Source organism: Ruditapes philippinarum, unplaced genomic scaffold (assembly GCF_026571515.1).
Source record: "Ruditapes philippinarum isolate M1 unplaced genomic scaffold, ASM2657151v2 ctg1085_1_1_1_1, whole genome shotgun sequence".
NCBI lineage: Eukaryota > Metazoa > Mollusca > Bivalvia > Venerida > Veneridae > Ruditapes > Ruditapes philippinarum.
In genome coordinates, this window is record NW_026857392.1 from 357,252 (window position 1) to 375,088 (window position 17,837).

The following is a 17,837-nucleotide window of genomic DNA, read 5'->3' on the forward strand; positions in this document are numbered from 1 at the left end:
GGGTAAAAATGATGAAAAATAAATGTTGGTTAACCATTAAACAATATTAGAGTCTGATCACCTACACTGGTTATTGAGGTGAAGTGTCAGTGCTTGGTTGGTTAACCAGTAGAACATAGTGCCAGGTTACATATCATTGATGTGATCAAGTTCCGTTTCTTGTTACATGCGTAGGTATACATAAATCCCTTCCTTGGAAGTACAAATGTTAGTTGTTATAGGTATTTATGTTACTCTGAAACAAATGAACTCAAATTTGAAAAAAGCATGTTAGAGTACTGACTAATTATAAGAAAGTTCATAAGTGCTTCAAACTTTCCAAAAGTATGAATTTGCTTAATTTAGTTTTTCCTTTCACTTAAGTTGACAAAATAATGGCATGTTACACTGAGAGGGCACAGAAAATGGTTTGAACGTGAACTATGATCAAAGAAAAGTTGTAACAAAACAATATCTCCAGTTTCAAGGGATGAACTCTTGTGATATAAAGATTAATGATTTGATACAGTTAATGTATGAATGCAAGAGCAAGACTTGTTGCTTATTTTGGTCCATAAATCAGAAGCAGCCTCCTGGACTAAGTACGTTAACCCCAGGATAAGGTTACCGGTAATTGGCGGCTATAGGGTCATGGCTGTAGATACCTGGGAATTGACCTTTGACTCTGGCACTAATTGGATATAAAATAGTATATAATCTCCTTACACCACTCAGTAAAAAGTGAATGTTTTTTGTTTTTTGTTCACTGGGAAATGTTCTTTGATATATTATTTATTCCTATATGAAGTTTTCATGTATTCTCATCCTGGATTTGTGTTAAGAAAGGGCTTCTTTGAGAAAACGAGAATTCTTGCCATGTCATCATCGACATGCTGTTGCTATAGTGATCACGGTACCATTTAAGGTATGAATTCGAGAAACAACCTGAAATTTTCCCTAACAAGTTGACATGAATTTTTAATTATTATGCAACATTCTTTGTTCGGAATTCAGCTCGGGGGGGAAAACCATTGATCATTTTCTGTGCGGATCATTTAACATCATGCTTCATATTTCCTAAGGCCATGTTTGGAATTAATTAGAGACAGATCACGCTATTGATTTTCGAGGGTGTTTTTTTTTCGTATCTATTGAGCAATACTTTGAATTAAAACAGTGCTACAGGTGACTCATGGTTAACAAGAGGCTTGCAAGTTGCAGGACAAGCTCTTAAAGGAAGATTGATCATTCTGCGAGTAACAAGTTTCGTCTGGAATCGTGGCATTTTCTTGGGAATTTTATTGTTTTAATTTGTTAATTGCATTTTTATCTGAAAAAGGAATTATGGTTGAATAAATTTTTGTATTGAAAGGTAATGTGGCAGTATTTTTTTTGAAAGAGGTTTTGCTATTTTATTGCATAATGTGTTTCGGTACTGACCTTTAGTCTATGTTAAACATAGATCAAAATTTAAGTAATGAAAACAAAATTAAAAGTTAGCAGCTTTTACAACAATATGTTGACATGAATAAGCAAAATGTCAAAAACACCTTTAGCAGTATATAAAAATGTGTTACGTGAGATCCTACACTTGAAATTTTAATATTGAAAGGTAGCGTTAAAATTGTAAAAATTGTTACTTAATTCTTAAAGGACAGTTTCAGGTCATGAAATATCAAAGACGCTATCATAATATTTAGGATTACAGTTGGAGCATTTCGGGATTTATTTTAATCCTCGTTATTTCAGAGGATATCTAAATTCTCCTTTGCTTGTTTAAATATAAGGCAAAGTAGATCACCGAATTGTAACATTCTTTTTCTTATCTTGTACTTAACGAAAGGCAGTGCACGCTTTATATTGACTGGTTTTGGACTTGTTTTAATGCAAACAATTATCGGTCATCGTTGGTGATGGAACGGAATATTCTGTAGGATAAACAGGTTCTTTATTATTAAATTTCTTGCTTATAATTGCAGGCATAACAGTTTGCTTTAAACGGAGATGTGATATTTACATTTTTAGAAAACGAGATAATTCTTATCGCATTTATTTCTGAATGGATTGAAGTATATGTATATATATAATGACAAAACTATTTGATAAGTTTGTGTGGTTCTAAATTGATGAATGAACATTCATGAAACATTATTTCTTGGACTACATTTATGTAGAAATTAACGAAAATTTGGAATGAATCGTGTAGCGCAACTTGAGGTATTTATTATGGATATACATCAAGCATTACTGGCCCTCTGTGTGAGGAATCCTAAAAAAAACAATGGTCGCAAAAAGAAAATTTCAAAAGGTGAGATTTTCATATAGAGCTAGAGATAAAATTTATTTATTATGTACTTATAAAAGAAATGTTGAGAAATATTGATAATATATAATTTGTATTTTCATTTTCTGAAGTTTTCCTGTAAAAATTAATTTTTCACTGCAGTTAAACATATTTTCCATATTTTCACTGGTGTCTTGCCGGCCGTCTTTTTCTTAAGTTCTGCCACTATATAAAATTTAAGCCACAGTGCCACTAATAAAATATTTATTATCATACCACTTGATGAAAAATCCTGTATTTATAGAATAAAATTTGAATATCCTCTAACAAGATATAAGGGGATTTAAATTAATTAATGTGTAATTAGATATAGGTATAATCAAATAATGGAATATATGTCTTTTAATAATATGATAGAATTGCCAAAATTGGGACTATCTAAAATACTATATTAAAATCAGTATATTGTATGTTTATAATATTATGCAGTTTTACCTACAGTGAAACATTTCTAAAGGATTTGACATGCTTAATAATATATTGCAGTAACATTCTTTGTATCTATGTATTTTTTATACATTTGAAGTGTTTCTTTTATCTTGGTATATATTTTCAAATCTCTTACTGTTATATACCCCTTTATTTTGATAATCTTTAACACCTGCGATATTGCCTTGCCTGTATATAGTACACCTTAATTCAGCTCAAATCCTCAACAAACAAACAAAAATCGGCTATCACTTTAATCATTTTGAAAGTTTGTCACTAATCCATATTTAACCTAGCTCAAAAAGAAACGCTAGAATTAGAGGAATTTTCTGTATTAACGCCTCTCACTTGACCTGATTTGCTGTGATGCCTCTATATGACTATGATGAGCATCCCTCTGATGACAATGATTCCCGATCGCCTCAGGAGAGCTTCTGTTTGTCATATTTCCTAATGTAAAAACAATATTAGCCGCTAATGCCGACAAATTAACACCCACACGTATGACACTAGAAATACGATTTGAGCTGCGTCATGACAAAACCAACATAATGGGTTTGCGACCAGCATGGATCCAGACCAGCCTGCGCATCCACGTAGCCTGATCAGGATCCATGCTGTTCACTTACAAACCCTATAACAAGTAGAGAAACTGATAGCGAACAGCATGGATCCTGATCAGACTGCGCGGATGAGCAGGCTGGTCTGGATCCATGCTGGTCGCAAACGCATTATGTTGGTTTTGTCATGACGCGGCTCATTTATCACGATAAAAACAACACAATTTTTGCTAACTAAATGAAATTTTGCCTGATAATATTTTATCCTAAGAACAACATGGTGTTTTATTGTCAAACTAATGAAAGTGTCTTACTTTTAAATGTCAAATAGCATATTACAACTAATTAAGCAAAGAAAAGGACAAACTGATCTTCAGTAGCAGACAGGGATAAAAACATTCTAAAGCTCGCTAATGTCTATAATGGAAGTTCTTCCCTGATAGAGGAAGCAACAGTATATGTGTGTACTTTTAAAACTCCCTTTTTTCAGGTGATAATCATAACTTAAAGCTATAAAATTACATTTTAATAAGAATCATCTTGCCCTGTTTTGAATTTAAAATTGGTTTTTTTTATAAAATGTAAAATTAGATAAAGTTAACTATGTATAGAAACCTCTCAGACAACGTTGATCAGTGCAGATAGGTCTTCCATTGCAGTGATGACGAACCAACTAGTTCATTTGGTCAAGATAATAGGTTATCTTCAAAGAATTGCAAAAAAAATTGAAATGAAAAAAAGAATGCTCTATCACTTCTTTTATTATCATTAAGGAAATGTTAAATATTTAGAGCATTTTAAAACTGTATGAAGATGAAAGCTTAGTTCTTGAAAATAGTCTGTAGAGTTCAATTTAAAACTAACCATAATTACTGGGAATGGCTTTTGCTAAAACAGTTGCATACCCTTGATACTGTATGTCCAGTTGGTGAAATACCAGCGTCACTGAGTTAATTTAAAAATTTGTAACCGTTTCACTTTGAAGCTTTTACAATGTGATCATCTGAGTCAGTTTGTAAACATATTTGTAATCGATTGTTTGGTAAACTTGACCAGATTTCAACTTGACATATTAGTGAATTGTTTATCTTTCTCGAGTATCGGAACATGGCAACAAAATGAAAGTTTGATCGAAAAACGAAGAACGCTATCAGTACTTATTGGAGACCTACTTTGGCCTAAAATTTTAAGCAGTCATGTAAATTGGGAAAAAGTTACAATTTTATCTCATAGTGCTGACCTTTTGGCTGTTCTTTGCTTACAAACTTGAAGATAAAATAATCATAAACTATCATAATTTCTTAAAATGACTAAGGTAATGTTAGTCATATGTTGATAAATAGTATTAAATTCAATCAAATACACTGATTATAGTGAGATACCAGGCCAGAAAGAAATATTTTGAATAATTATTTGCATTATAAAGGGAGGTAATTCAAATTAAAAAAAAAATGGAATTTAATTGAAATAGTTTGGCTGCAAATTAAAGCACTCATTGAATTTGCTATTGTAAAATGTTTCCTATCTATAAAGTAGTGTCAATTTTTGTCTTGTGTTAAGAACTTTATTGACTAATTGTGACAATTAACGTGGAACGTGTCTAATTGTTTGTGTGGTATGTATGATATGAGTGTATTTGAATGTAAACAAGTGATTCCTATATACCTTAAACAGTTGTAAAGACAATACTTTAATTGATAAATGATGTACACATCTTCACAATTTGACACCAGATAATGAAATTTTAATTGACATATCAGTATTTGATATCAGGGTGTGTCGCATACATATATCATATCATAACCAAAGTACATCAACTTAAATCTGTATAAATATGTTTACTTTAATGGTAATATACGCTACCTGCGTTTGAAAATTGTTCGGGAAGGTTAAACCCGATTTAGCAAATAAATATTATTATATACTGTATTTAAACTGTATATACCACAGTTTTAAGTTACCATTCAATAGATATATAAAAAATTATAATCTCTGTAAAGTTTATCGAAGGTTTATTTGGATGGATTTCAAGTTTTTATCCTGCATTAATTAAAAAGACACTTCATTTGTTTTCATGGTCATTAAATAATGTGTTTCTAGCATCTATATATATATACGAATGATGAATGTAATTTTCACAGCAAATGATGATGTGTTTTATTGCAAAATAAACCACGAATAACAAGACTATGAAACTTAAAATATCTTTCTTGTTGCAACATTTGCACATTCCATTACATAATGATTAAACCTAGGAAAACTCTTGAACAAATATATAATACATAGAAAGAAATGATGCAAGATTAGACCAAAATAGATTAAAAAAACAATTATCTACTAAAGTCTCTTTTAAGAGCCAATAAAATAATGAGTAATATAATTGTTTCTATGTGATAAGCATCATGTACTTTTAACGAGGAAGCTGATCTCAGTCATTTGAAACTTACGTATATTGGTTTCCCTTATGAAAATCCATGTTAATCATATATCTTAAATAATGCTATGTGTCATTAGTTGAAGAAAGAAGAAAGGGATAGATTGTTTTTGATAAAATAAAATAAGATTTGAATAACAATTCTTTCAAAGAAACAGGCTTGTAATATTGGTTTCTTAACATTTAGATTGGTTCCCCTTAGTGAGCGCTATTGTACAATTAATATACCGGTACCTCTTAATATTGCAGGTATTTTTTTGATATTTTTACATGTGTTTAACTAATGAGACCATGTATTTATGTATATTAAAAGAATATAGGTAACTCATAATTGTTGCAATGTGACTCATTATAATGATTTATTTCCTTGTATAATTTCAGAAATTGAAGCAATAGAGGCCTGTAGATGGCTTCGTGAGACTGGATTCCCGCAGTATGCTCAACTTTATGAGGGTAAGTCACTTGATATCATTGTTATTTGTAAAGCAATTTAGCATCCATGCCACTAGACCTTGGCCAACCAGTGCATCCCTCCAGTCAAACAGTTTTTGTCAGCCATTGCCACTTGTCTGAAATCCTACTAAAAATCATTGGCAGTTTGCACGTCAAGTCACACAATAAATTTTATGCTTTCTGTGTTACTGAATGGCAGTTTTACCTTTGACATTATTTTTTCTGTAATTAAAGTTTAATGCATTTAACTATAAATAGCTTATTAAAGTTTGTTTGTAACAGCTACTGGTCCAATGTAGGTCAATTTTATAGATTAAATTGGTGCAATTTAAGCCATAAGCAAAACATTGCTGTATTCATTTTGTATTTAACATAATTTAAGCATTTCTGTAAGACCTCCCTTATGAAGTACCTTATATACTTACTGTGCCTTAAATGGGTGACAGTGACAAATAGCGTGTTTTGAAATCTGATACATGGGTAAAGTCTTTAATGAATACTGAACATCTAAAGTATAATTATTACATATCGTTTAAATAATTACAGAAGGTCATGCAAAACACCTTGACTTACAAGGATTGGTAAATGTTTTCTTGCTAATTGCCATACCTGACAATGCGGCCCATGTTTAAGGAAGGGGTTTGAGGTGTTTTCTGATCTATACGCACCTAAAACCGGGTCAATCTTCCGATTTATCACTTGGTTCACGGGTAACTGAAACCTTTTGAATGAAAATAGTTCTACATTGTTTTGTTTTCCCATTAAATGCCCGTGCGTCCACTATGTCACTGTAGCTGCCAGTGGTTGGTTTTAAGGCATTAAGTACATATAGTAAAAGATTTCTTTATGTTAAAACCTCCTCTGTTGTTGGTGTGAAGTTAGTATAAGTGACTTTATAAAGGATTATTTGTTAGTGTTGCAACAGTTGGTCAGTAGAGAATGATGTACTTTTTATCATAAACAACAGAGAAGGATTTTGTTTGGAGGGAAACAAAAAGGTTTGGAAATAAACTTTCACTTTTTCATATCATATGGTGCTCAAATGTGAAAAAAAACACATTCTTATGTACTCCAAAACAACTTTCAGTTTCCATTATGGTGCTCTATTGAGAAAAAAAAATGTGACGTAAAACATGACTAGTCTCTTTGCCGTATAAGAAAGTGTTAGAATAATCTAAGAAACAATTACAGGAAGTAGTATTGCCACATTATCAACTAAATAAACCTACAGGAACATGACTATTATCTCGTAATTTCTGTTGTTTTTGCCTAAAGTCCACTTCGATTCATATATTGTGTTATTTTTAGGTTATTATTATGTTATTAATCATAATAAATGTTGACAATGGAGGATTTAGCTAGAAATAGACGTGCGTATGCGTTAAATATAACATCCTTTTCCGTTATTGCGTCCGTCTTGATAATGTATACAATTAACATTACAGCGTATTTTATTGTATTTTCTTTCTTTTCCCCTTATAAGGTCATTTTCATGTTTATAAGTACTATTTTTGACTAAATAATGTTTGTATAGGAAAGTATTTACAAGTGCGGTATTTTTTCCGGAATATAACATGCAATTTGAATCAAGGCCTTTGATCTGAAGAGTTTGTTTGTACGATTGAGGTTCTTTGCTTTCATGTTATTTAATTTGTATGATATACAGGGATTTTTGGAGGATTAGACATTCAATATTTAAATAATAAAATCCCTGGACATTGTGTCAAGTTATCAAAATTTTGCCAATAAGGATTTCGTAGGATGGATTATGGAATTAGTGTAGTAAAAGTGATTTTATTGACCTGCGGTGGGCATTGACTTTCAAAATTTGTTTTCATCCGATTTTAATGTGCTGAGTTGAGGACTTTAAACATATAGAGATAGGTGGGTGATTTTATAAATATTTGTTTAAATAAAAAGATGACTGTATTACAGGAGTCAGTAAACTTTTCACGTAAGAAAATATAAATATTTTCATGCAAGCATTATATTGATGAGCTGGATAATAGGCAAGCTGATGTGTCTTCATAGATTATGAGTTTTTATTAAAGTTTTTATCGAGTTGAATTAAAAAAAACTACTTTGAACTACAGTAATTAATAACATAGGAATATTAGTAAATGTATATCATTTGTTTTGGTATTAATCAGGATAAAAAAACAGATTGAAATTATTTCATGTTGATATCTGCATTCTCATAGTTGAAAATTCAGTAAAGGAAAAGTATCAAATTTTCTGATTTCATTTTGTTTATTTAACTTTGTTTATGTAACAAATAATAAACTTTTTGTTTAAGGGTTTTGATTTTTAGGATTTTTTCAACAGTTTGTTGGTGTTGGAAGTAGAGGATATATTATTTTAGTCATTTAATTTACTGATACTAATCTGTAATGTAAAGGAAATGAAAATAAGAGGTTTAAAGGATATTTTTAAAGTTCCCAACCTATTAGCCCGGGGTTATTTTTCTTCTATTTCATTCTAATAAGGCAATTATGTTTGTGAAGAGATCTTGAGTTAGATAACTTTTTCCTTCAATTGATATACATTTCATAGATTTCTTATCGGTCATATACAAATATTATTTGATAAAATCTTACGATATATGATATCTAACCAAATATGTGCACTATTTTCTTTAAGCCGGTTGACAATCTTGTTACCCAGTGATATATCGAAATCATTTAGCGGCTTTTTGCCCCCTCATTCTTCGATGTGGAATACATGTTACTAAAAATTTGTTAATGTAATTGTGGCAGAAAGATTTCTTTATCATGACAGGATGTTTTACAACTTTTTCGACCAAAAAAAAATATACGTGTGTTCTTTAAAGTATTAATGCAACCTATTAGCGCAGAAGAAAAACCAAGATGAGAGAGAAAGATGTAAATTTTTGTTTAATCATGTAATTGTGGTTAATTTACCAGTTGTTTCGACAGAATAACATGCTATCTTGCAAGGCGATATGTTAATATGATAGTAAAATAAAGAATTAAATATCACTTGAACTGGGTTGGTATGAAATGTCATCTTTACTAATACTTTTTATTCTATAACTTTACATTTGATTTGGTTTTCATGGAAAGCAGGAAGGTTTTGATAGTGGGGTAGTATATAATTTTAAAGGAATAATAATGATAATAAAGCAAGTATGTGGATTTATCATACACTTGGACTCACTGATGCTGACAAAAATTGATTTTTCTCAGACAGATTTTTATGTGAATATGTATGTATACATTGAAAATAAATTATATTAAGAAATTAATAAAATGTTCATTTCATCAAAATATATTAACCTTATTATGATAAAGCCACATTTATATATAAAAAAAAGTTAAGGGAGAAAAAAATACAGTGGTCGCGCTTGAAAGTCAGCAGTTTTAATGATAATTATCTTAGCATTGTCATTAATAGTTTTTCTGTAGTGGCTCATTTTCTTTAAAAATGCTCTTGGTAATTGTTGTTCATTAACCATTGCAACTGCAATAACTGCCAGTGTCTGAATAGATTTTTCTGCACCAGTCGTTTATGAAAACTGAAGACTAAAGCAGTGTCAATATCAAGGTTTCTATTATGACATCACCGTTGTTTAATAGATGCATGATTTTCGAGCTGGATTAATTACGAAAAAAATGGTGGGTGTTAGTCAATGAAAACTTTGTCAAGGCAGCTGTTGAGTTTGCATTGATTTTCCATAAACGGCAAGCTGATACAATATGTATAAACGGGGAAATATTGGAATATCAAACATACTTCAATCTTCTCTACCAGCATTTTCTTACTCGATTCCCTGATTTTTGGATTTTCTAGTTGATATATTGTTTAATTAAAAATATTACAAGAGACATATTCTTTAATGACATTTGTGGTTTATGATGATGAAAAGGACGCTGCTGCGTCTCTGACAAATTTAAATGGAATTAATGGTGGGAGTTGGTATGTAGAACTTTAGGGATTACCTTTTTCTCTAATTTCATCAGTTTTATCAATGCTGCAGACTTTTTCATCATTTGCTTAATAAATTTTTTTAAAGATTTGATACCTGCATAATTATCTGTGTTTGATTTTCATGGCTTTTATTTGTACAAATTGCAATCATGACTTGGTGGCTTTGAAGGTTGCGGGATTCAAAATGTATTGTCGCTTGCATAAAAAATAATTATCATATAAATATCTTATAGCATAGTCGATGCCATGCTCTGATGTTTTCAAAAGCTAAGAGTTTTCATTTGTTGCGTTTTGTATTATCATTGATTTCCAATGATTTGCTGTAAAGATTTCTTTCAGCAGTACATTGAACTATGGGGGATACCATTATTACCATAGTATTTAGGTCTCTAAAGCTTTGCATGATAGGTTTTTTCCTGGAAATGATAATCTAGAGGATTTTTCCATAGAAGGTAAAAGTTCGCCGACAGGATGAGCATTTACGCTTTTCATTTTTGCATCGCAGCGCATGTGATAGTTAGCAAGACTTATAGCCTTGTGCATTTATATCGCAATTTATGATATAGGTATAATTGAAATTCAGATGATATCAAAGAAGGAATATTAAGGTAATTTATTGATTTAGTATAACTTTTTGAATTTCAGTGTCCTTGTGATGGAATTTTTTTCCATGGAAATTTTTATTTCTTTTAAATGTGTTGTCTGAGACTTAAATGGACATTTTTTGAAATACTTTTTGAAGGATTGAAAAGATAATTTTGGATTAAACCATTTGGAGCATTGTTTTATTTCTGTTACAGATCTCAGTAAAGATTTAATGTGGGCATTTCATATCACCTTGTGAGTGACCGCTTGACCACAGGTTTTGTTTTAAAACAACTTGTGACACTGTCAGTTATTTGAGAAGTTTAGACATTTAGTTAATTTATCTATGTAGACTAGTGGGTGTTATTGATACATCACCCCCACACCATCAGGTCACACTCTCCATTAAAACTGTAGAACATTGTTCATGCGTCAGTCATGCGATGTAACAGAGGGGGAAACACACTATTACCATACAATTTTACAAGATAATGCATTTTGGCATTTGTATTAAAAGATGTAAAATATGAGGTTTTAAAGTGGATTGTATGTATGATAGCCATGTCAGGCAAAGTTCAGAGACAGGTCAATACTTATATATATATATACAAACATGATGTTCAAATTTGTCACAGAAATACATGTATATACTTACATGACAAAAGGGGACTGTGATTCCTGTACAAAGACTTTACTTTTACTGTTTAAAGATGAGTCAAAACTTAATTTAAATAAAAAGTGTTGTTCTATAAGAAAAATAATTGGCATAGATGGGTATTTTTACCTTTTGGCATGACTATCTTAAAATCTTACATAATGTACTACATGTAGTTGTTGTTTTTATGATAGGATAGTATATTTGTGATATCAAATAAGACAGAAGAAATACAATAATGGTTTAAAGATTATGTACATCCTATTTGTTCTAGACTCCCACACACACAATGTCTTATAATAGGTTTAATAGCAACAGATGTTGACAGATTATAAAAGGAATAGGTTCATGACCTTTCAGTCCTTTAATTTATTGTTCATCATACACTTAGGTGATATGTATAATCTTTGATTTCAACCTATATACATGTAGATTTCCCATGAACTTGTGTGTACCTTTGAAACCATGAGTTTTAAATAAATGATTAGTATTTTCTTTATGTCTTGACAACTCTTTAAGCTTCTTCATATTAAGATAATAGAAAACTATAGCTAAAGGGGGGAGATTATTTTGTTTGACTCATATAGACAGATGGGTAAAGCCTAGTTTTATGGCCAAGGAGACAAGGGAAGTATAAAGTTACTGAAGGAGGGATGTGTATGATTAATATATTATGACTAAATGACTGTCACACAATTGTGACAAAATTGCCTCCGCATAAATTACTAGATCTGGGTAACTGTTTGTTTATTACTCATTCAAAATCTCTGCCAGCTGCTCTTTGGATAAAAACAAAGGAAAGTTTAGGTCTGGTACCCAGGCATGAAACTGGTACCTGGTTTTATAGGTTATGATGTTGAACAAGAGCAGTAAAAGGTATGAGAAAATTATTGTTGCGTAAGAAGCTTCTATTGTTACAAAGCCTCAGGGACGCCTGTCTGTGGCTGAGTGGTTTAAGTGGCTCAACTTGAGTAAGTTGCCACTCTCTTTAACTGCTTTATCCAAGATTTTTTATTGTTACTCCTTAGGTCACAGTCTGCTCCTACTTAAAATAATGCACAATTTAGTGCCCCACTAAATTAGGTTCTTCTTCAACTAGTAACAACCTGGAAGGTGGCCATCTGACCTTTGCAGTGTTGTTGAGACAAAATAAAGCCTGACAAGAAAAGAAATGGAAAAAATATTATAGAAAAAATAAAAATAGAAAAAATGACAGAACCTGAATGCAGCAATATCGATCATGATTTAGGGATGAGTGAAGATAATTATGCCGCTGCTTTCGAAAGAACAAATAAAATAATAACTATATTTTGCAGAAATACCAATTTTATATCATGACCGATTATTAATACCTGACTGGGAATAACTTAATGACTTTCTGGTACAAAGTATGACTCCAAAATGTCTTAATATAGTACCAAATAGAGACTCTGGAGATGTTAAGAAGTCAACAATTCTCTTGACGATTATAAAATACAGACGTATTGACGTAAGATATTGGTGGGTTAGCATTAAATATAGACTTGGGACATCAAAACGTGATCAAAATAAACACATGATTAGGTGATCAAAGTTATACTGTATTGATATCATAGTTGCATCATTAGCTTTTACTGTCTGACCGAAATATAGGCAGATTTCTTTTGTCTGTGGAAATTGGTTATATTACCGGGTGGAAAGCTGTCCATTGCACAGAAACAGTTGATGACATTAAAAAACAAAACTTGCCTCTCTACTTTTTCTTGAAATGGATATTTTCTTAGTTTTAGATATGAAAGAGTCATGGTTATGTGACTTAAAATAGACTTGAAACATCTCATTCTCTTTTTGACTGCAATCTATCCCAGATTAAAAAAAAAAAAAATAACAATAATAAAAAAACACTTGTGAAACTTTAATCCATTTGTCTTATTTTAATAGCTTATGTTTTTGCCGGGGTTATAAGGATCAAACAGGTTCGACAGTTTTAATTGATTCTTCTCACCGCATCCTCATCATTATTGTTTACAAATTATAAATCATTTCCACCACTTACATCATTGGTTGTTTTGTTTCCTCGGACATTGTTTTGATTAAAGCCACACATATAGAGGTCATAACCAACACCTAAAATAATATTGAATTATTTACCTCATCACAATGAAACCTACTCATGTCATTTCCAGACAATAAAACTGTCAATCAGTGCGTAACAAGGCTTAATAATTAGCGATACTATATTTAGAAATTATGACACATGCACTGAATAAACTCTGCTAAGTGTCCACTTAATTAATCAATTATGGATTCAGCTTATTCTAATTATAATTAAAAAAATATAAATTGCCATGTTCTTTTTATTTCTAAAGGAAGAGGCAGGAAAAAAGTTTTTTTATTCCAGTCAAATGATTTGTCATATTTTCAAGGAAATAAAATATGAAATGAAAACATTAATAAATGTTTGTAGGTCATATCTGTCAGTGTCCAGCGATGAAATATTATACCACCTTACTACGGCCATCATTCAGTTGTCCAAACCTACGTAATTATGTACAAACATGTACGTAATCATGCACATGCGGAGGATTGTACAACTATTATTTCAAAGTCACACTTTGCAATTAACCTTGTAGTCGTAGTGCACAGAAAATGCTGAATTAAATCAGTGATAATAATTTTAATCATTTTGCTTGATAACGAGAATAATTTGAATCATGACGATTTCTAGTGTTCTTATGATGGTGAATTCAGACAAAGTTGTGGAAATTTTGCTCTTTTTATGGTCGCAGAAATATTTCAAAGGTTTGTGAATAAATTTTCTTAGAATGACTGTTTTTAAATTAGTTAATTAATTACATTTTTTTTTGTCTGTGAATCAATTGTTACTCTATTATAAACAAAAGGAAAGTCAGACTTGACTTAGGCGCAAGGTGCGACAAAAGGCTTCAACTTACTTGTTTATGTTTTGTGAATGAATCAAAGACTATTTCCCATCCTAACACTAAAGTGAAAAATGGCAATTTGTTACAGAATATGACGTGAATTCTTTTCCATTTTTGTTCATTCATGTATCACTTAGTCATGTGCTGTATACTATATAAGTATAGTTCGTGCAATTATCAGCTGCTTTTATACAATAATAGACCTTCTGTCATATAAATATGTTTTCTCAGAAGAACGGCATTCCCTCATAGTCTTACGTCATCTCTGATGGTATATCTACGGCCATTGACGGTGAAATTGCGTGTTGTTGTTGTCAAGGCATGGTTCTCGGAAGCTATAAAAACAGAAATATTACTAGTAATATGTTTTAGTACGATTTGTAACTTAGTAGCATTTAGATGTCTGGGTAATAAAATGTTTATGATGATTAAAATGATTAAAAAAAATTTGCCTTGACATCATTTAAATTTAGATGTACTGTTGGTAAGTTGTGTTATTCTTGAAAAATAACATAAAAACCATCTCTGTTTAATAACATTTGTGGCATCATTGCATGTTTGGACTTTTTCATACAATATATATGTTATATTTCATATTCCTTGTCAATAAAACTTACTTATTTTAAATATGCTTATATTTTGTCTATTTTCAGATGGACAGTTTCCATTGGACATAGATTCTGTAGAAAGGGACCATGATTTCCTTGATAAAGAGGATATTCAGTCGTTATTCAGGTAAACCCTATTGAGGTTTTTTTTACCTCTTTTACTCAGCAATAAAGTTTTGGCTGATTCTTTCTTTGGTAAATCAAAAGTTTACAATGGGTATATTCATTTTTTACAAAAAATGTACTTTCAAAATTTTAATAATTACCATATTACATTTAAAGTTATGCGTTCTGGGGCTGAGGGAAATGGACTTTCGCTTTTGAATAAACTTCAAGCTGTCCGAAGAAACAAATTTTGTCAACATTGTATTTTTTTGACGGCCTTTATTATGTTCCTATTGTAACTATTTTCTGATCTAATTTCTTTTAATTCTGTGTCAATAAACATGTTATACTGGGAACACAGGTTAAATTTTTAACAGTGTGTAAAATTAAAGCTCAATAATGGAAGCATTTAGGTCTATTGTCCTCCAGGTTATAGGTTTTGCACACATAATTTCATTTAATTCTCCTCTACATCACTAAATTGAAATTGTTCTATGTTCTATATGGTACCTTGTTGTATCATAGTTTGGAGACCACTTTCTGTTGAAATATGTCAGGGTTAAATCGTATACATATACATGCACAGTGCGTTAACTGGAGTGCGGGTATTAGTTACCCGCACTCCAGAGCATGCCCATGGATTGGTTTCATTTTTGCTGGGGTTTACATATTGTGACGGCAGAGAAAGGGAAAGCGTCAGAAATGTCATATTCAGATGTTCGTTCATTGGTTCATTTTTGCCGGGGTTTCATATTGTGACAACAGGGAACGTGCTTTTATGTTTGACTATGATACAAAAGAGAAAGAACACCAAAACACTCGGCAATCTGATTAATACTCGGGGGCTACGCCCCCTCGTACAAATCAGATAGCCTCGTGTTTCGGTGCTCTTTCTATTACTTGTGTTTGATATGATGAAGTTGACACTTAGATGATAAGAATAGTTCTTATGAGGTCGTCATTACATTGCCCATTGTTACACAACTGGGGTATCGTTACAAAATACATTTGACAGGTTATATGGTCCTATATGAATGGTTGTTTGTATATATTGCAAATATCCATATGTATACTTCCATATAATCTTTATTATGAATTAATATAGTACAACAAACCTCCTTTAATTGAGAAAAAAATGAAATTGCCTCTTTAAATTAGAGGAGCGGTTTATATATAGTTTTTATAAACGTCATAATCATCCAATGAAAAGCGCTGTTACAAACTTGCAGTATTATAAGTAGCACTATAAAGAAATAAACAATGTTTTTTATGACTTAAGTGTGTAATATGTTATATGATATATTTTTATTATGGGTCAGTTTGACACCATGGTATATAAGTAAAAACAAAACGAGAAAATAATAAGATACATTTAGTATCCACTTACTTCGTTACCTATTCATTATTAATCATGAAACAAAAGAAAAGAAACCCTATATAATGGAAAAATTAACAATTCCCTTTGATCTATATAGGATCCGATTACAATGTTAATGAAATTTGTTAAGTTTTTTTACATATATCTAATCAGTCGAATAATTTGTAATGATTAATTTCCCTTTGTTTATACTGTTTTTATTGAGCCTATATAAAAAGCATGGTTATTTCTTCAAAGGTTGTTCAGTTACTTAGATACAGGATTTTTGTTCTTTGTAAGTAAAATGTAGTAATTGTTTTGTTGTTGGACTTAAAGGATATTTATTTCATCCCAGATGTGGCTTTCAATTAAGGAATTTGTAAAGAGGTAATACTAGATTTCATCATCTCTTTTGTATTCAGATAATTTATCTAAACATGTTTCAAATGGATGAATTTTTTCGGCCTTTTTTAAACATCAAATGTTTATCAGATTTTTCATTAAAATTTGGAGCACTGTACACAAGAAAAAAAAGTAAGGTTGTCGAATATCTTAAGATCTATAATAGAGGTCATGAAGTTTAACTATAGGACAGGACCTCCGTAGTCGACTGTTATTCGTAATGTTTAAAACTATTTTTGTGTCACGTCCATTGACATGGGCTGTATCAGCTTCCGTTCTGATCATTTTAGATTACCATCCTGTCATTCGCTCTTGTTAAACATGATCCAGAATATAAACGACCACTTAAATGTTCAGTCACGCTGGACAATATGTGACATTTAATGAACTGACAGTATAATAAAGTTCATGTCGCAATTAAATCACAGTAAAATGTGCTCGCTTTACATTTGTTTCTAATTTTCATTTCCAAAATTTTCAATGATGATGATAATGATGATAAATATGATGATCTACATAGTAGAAATTATTCAATAAAAGTATTTGAGCAGTGTCACAACAAAACCAACATAATGGGTTTGCGACCAGCATGGAACAGGATCCATGCTGTTCGCTTACAAACCCTATTACAAGTACAGAAACTGATAGCGAACAGCAAAGATCCTGATCAGACTGCGCGAATGCGCAGGCTGGTCTGGATCCATGCTGGTCGCAAACGCACTATGCTGGTTTTGTCGTGACATGACTCATTTTACAAGTCTTCAATCTGTCACAAAAAGACCCCCGTTCGATAATGAATATTTCATCAGAAATTTTTTAATCTAAGGTGGAATGATGCGCATATGCAACAGAAATATCCTTAAAATAAAAAATCATGTAGAGCTTATTGTCACGTAGTTACAATTCTGTTAAGGAAAGCTTGCATGTTGCTTAATAACCTACGTGATTACCTCAGCATAATTCTACTGGCAGAATTATTTTTCATGAAGGTTAGCTAATACAGCATTATGAATGTTCATTGGCTTTTGGCATGCGTAGGTTCATAGGTTCTGAGAAA

At 31.2% G+C, this 17,837-nt stretch overlaps 1 protein-coding gene across 1 annotated transcript in view; it reads left to right on the plus strand.

The window, feature by feature from the left end:
- Positions 1-17,837, plus strand: part of LOC132749585 (uncharacterized) — a 128,370-nt gene that overhangs the window by 91,926 nt on the left and 18,607 nt on the right. The window contains exons 5-6 of the mRNA XM_060739395.1: positions 6,128-6,199; positions 14,962-15,043. Coding sequence (XP_060595378.1) covers positions 6,128-6,199; positions 14,962-15,043 — 154 coding nt within the window. The remainder of the gene's footprint in view (positions 1-6,127; positions 6,200-14,961; positions 15,044-17,837) is intronic.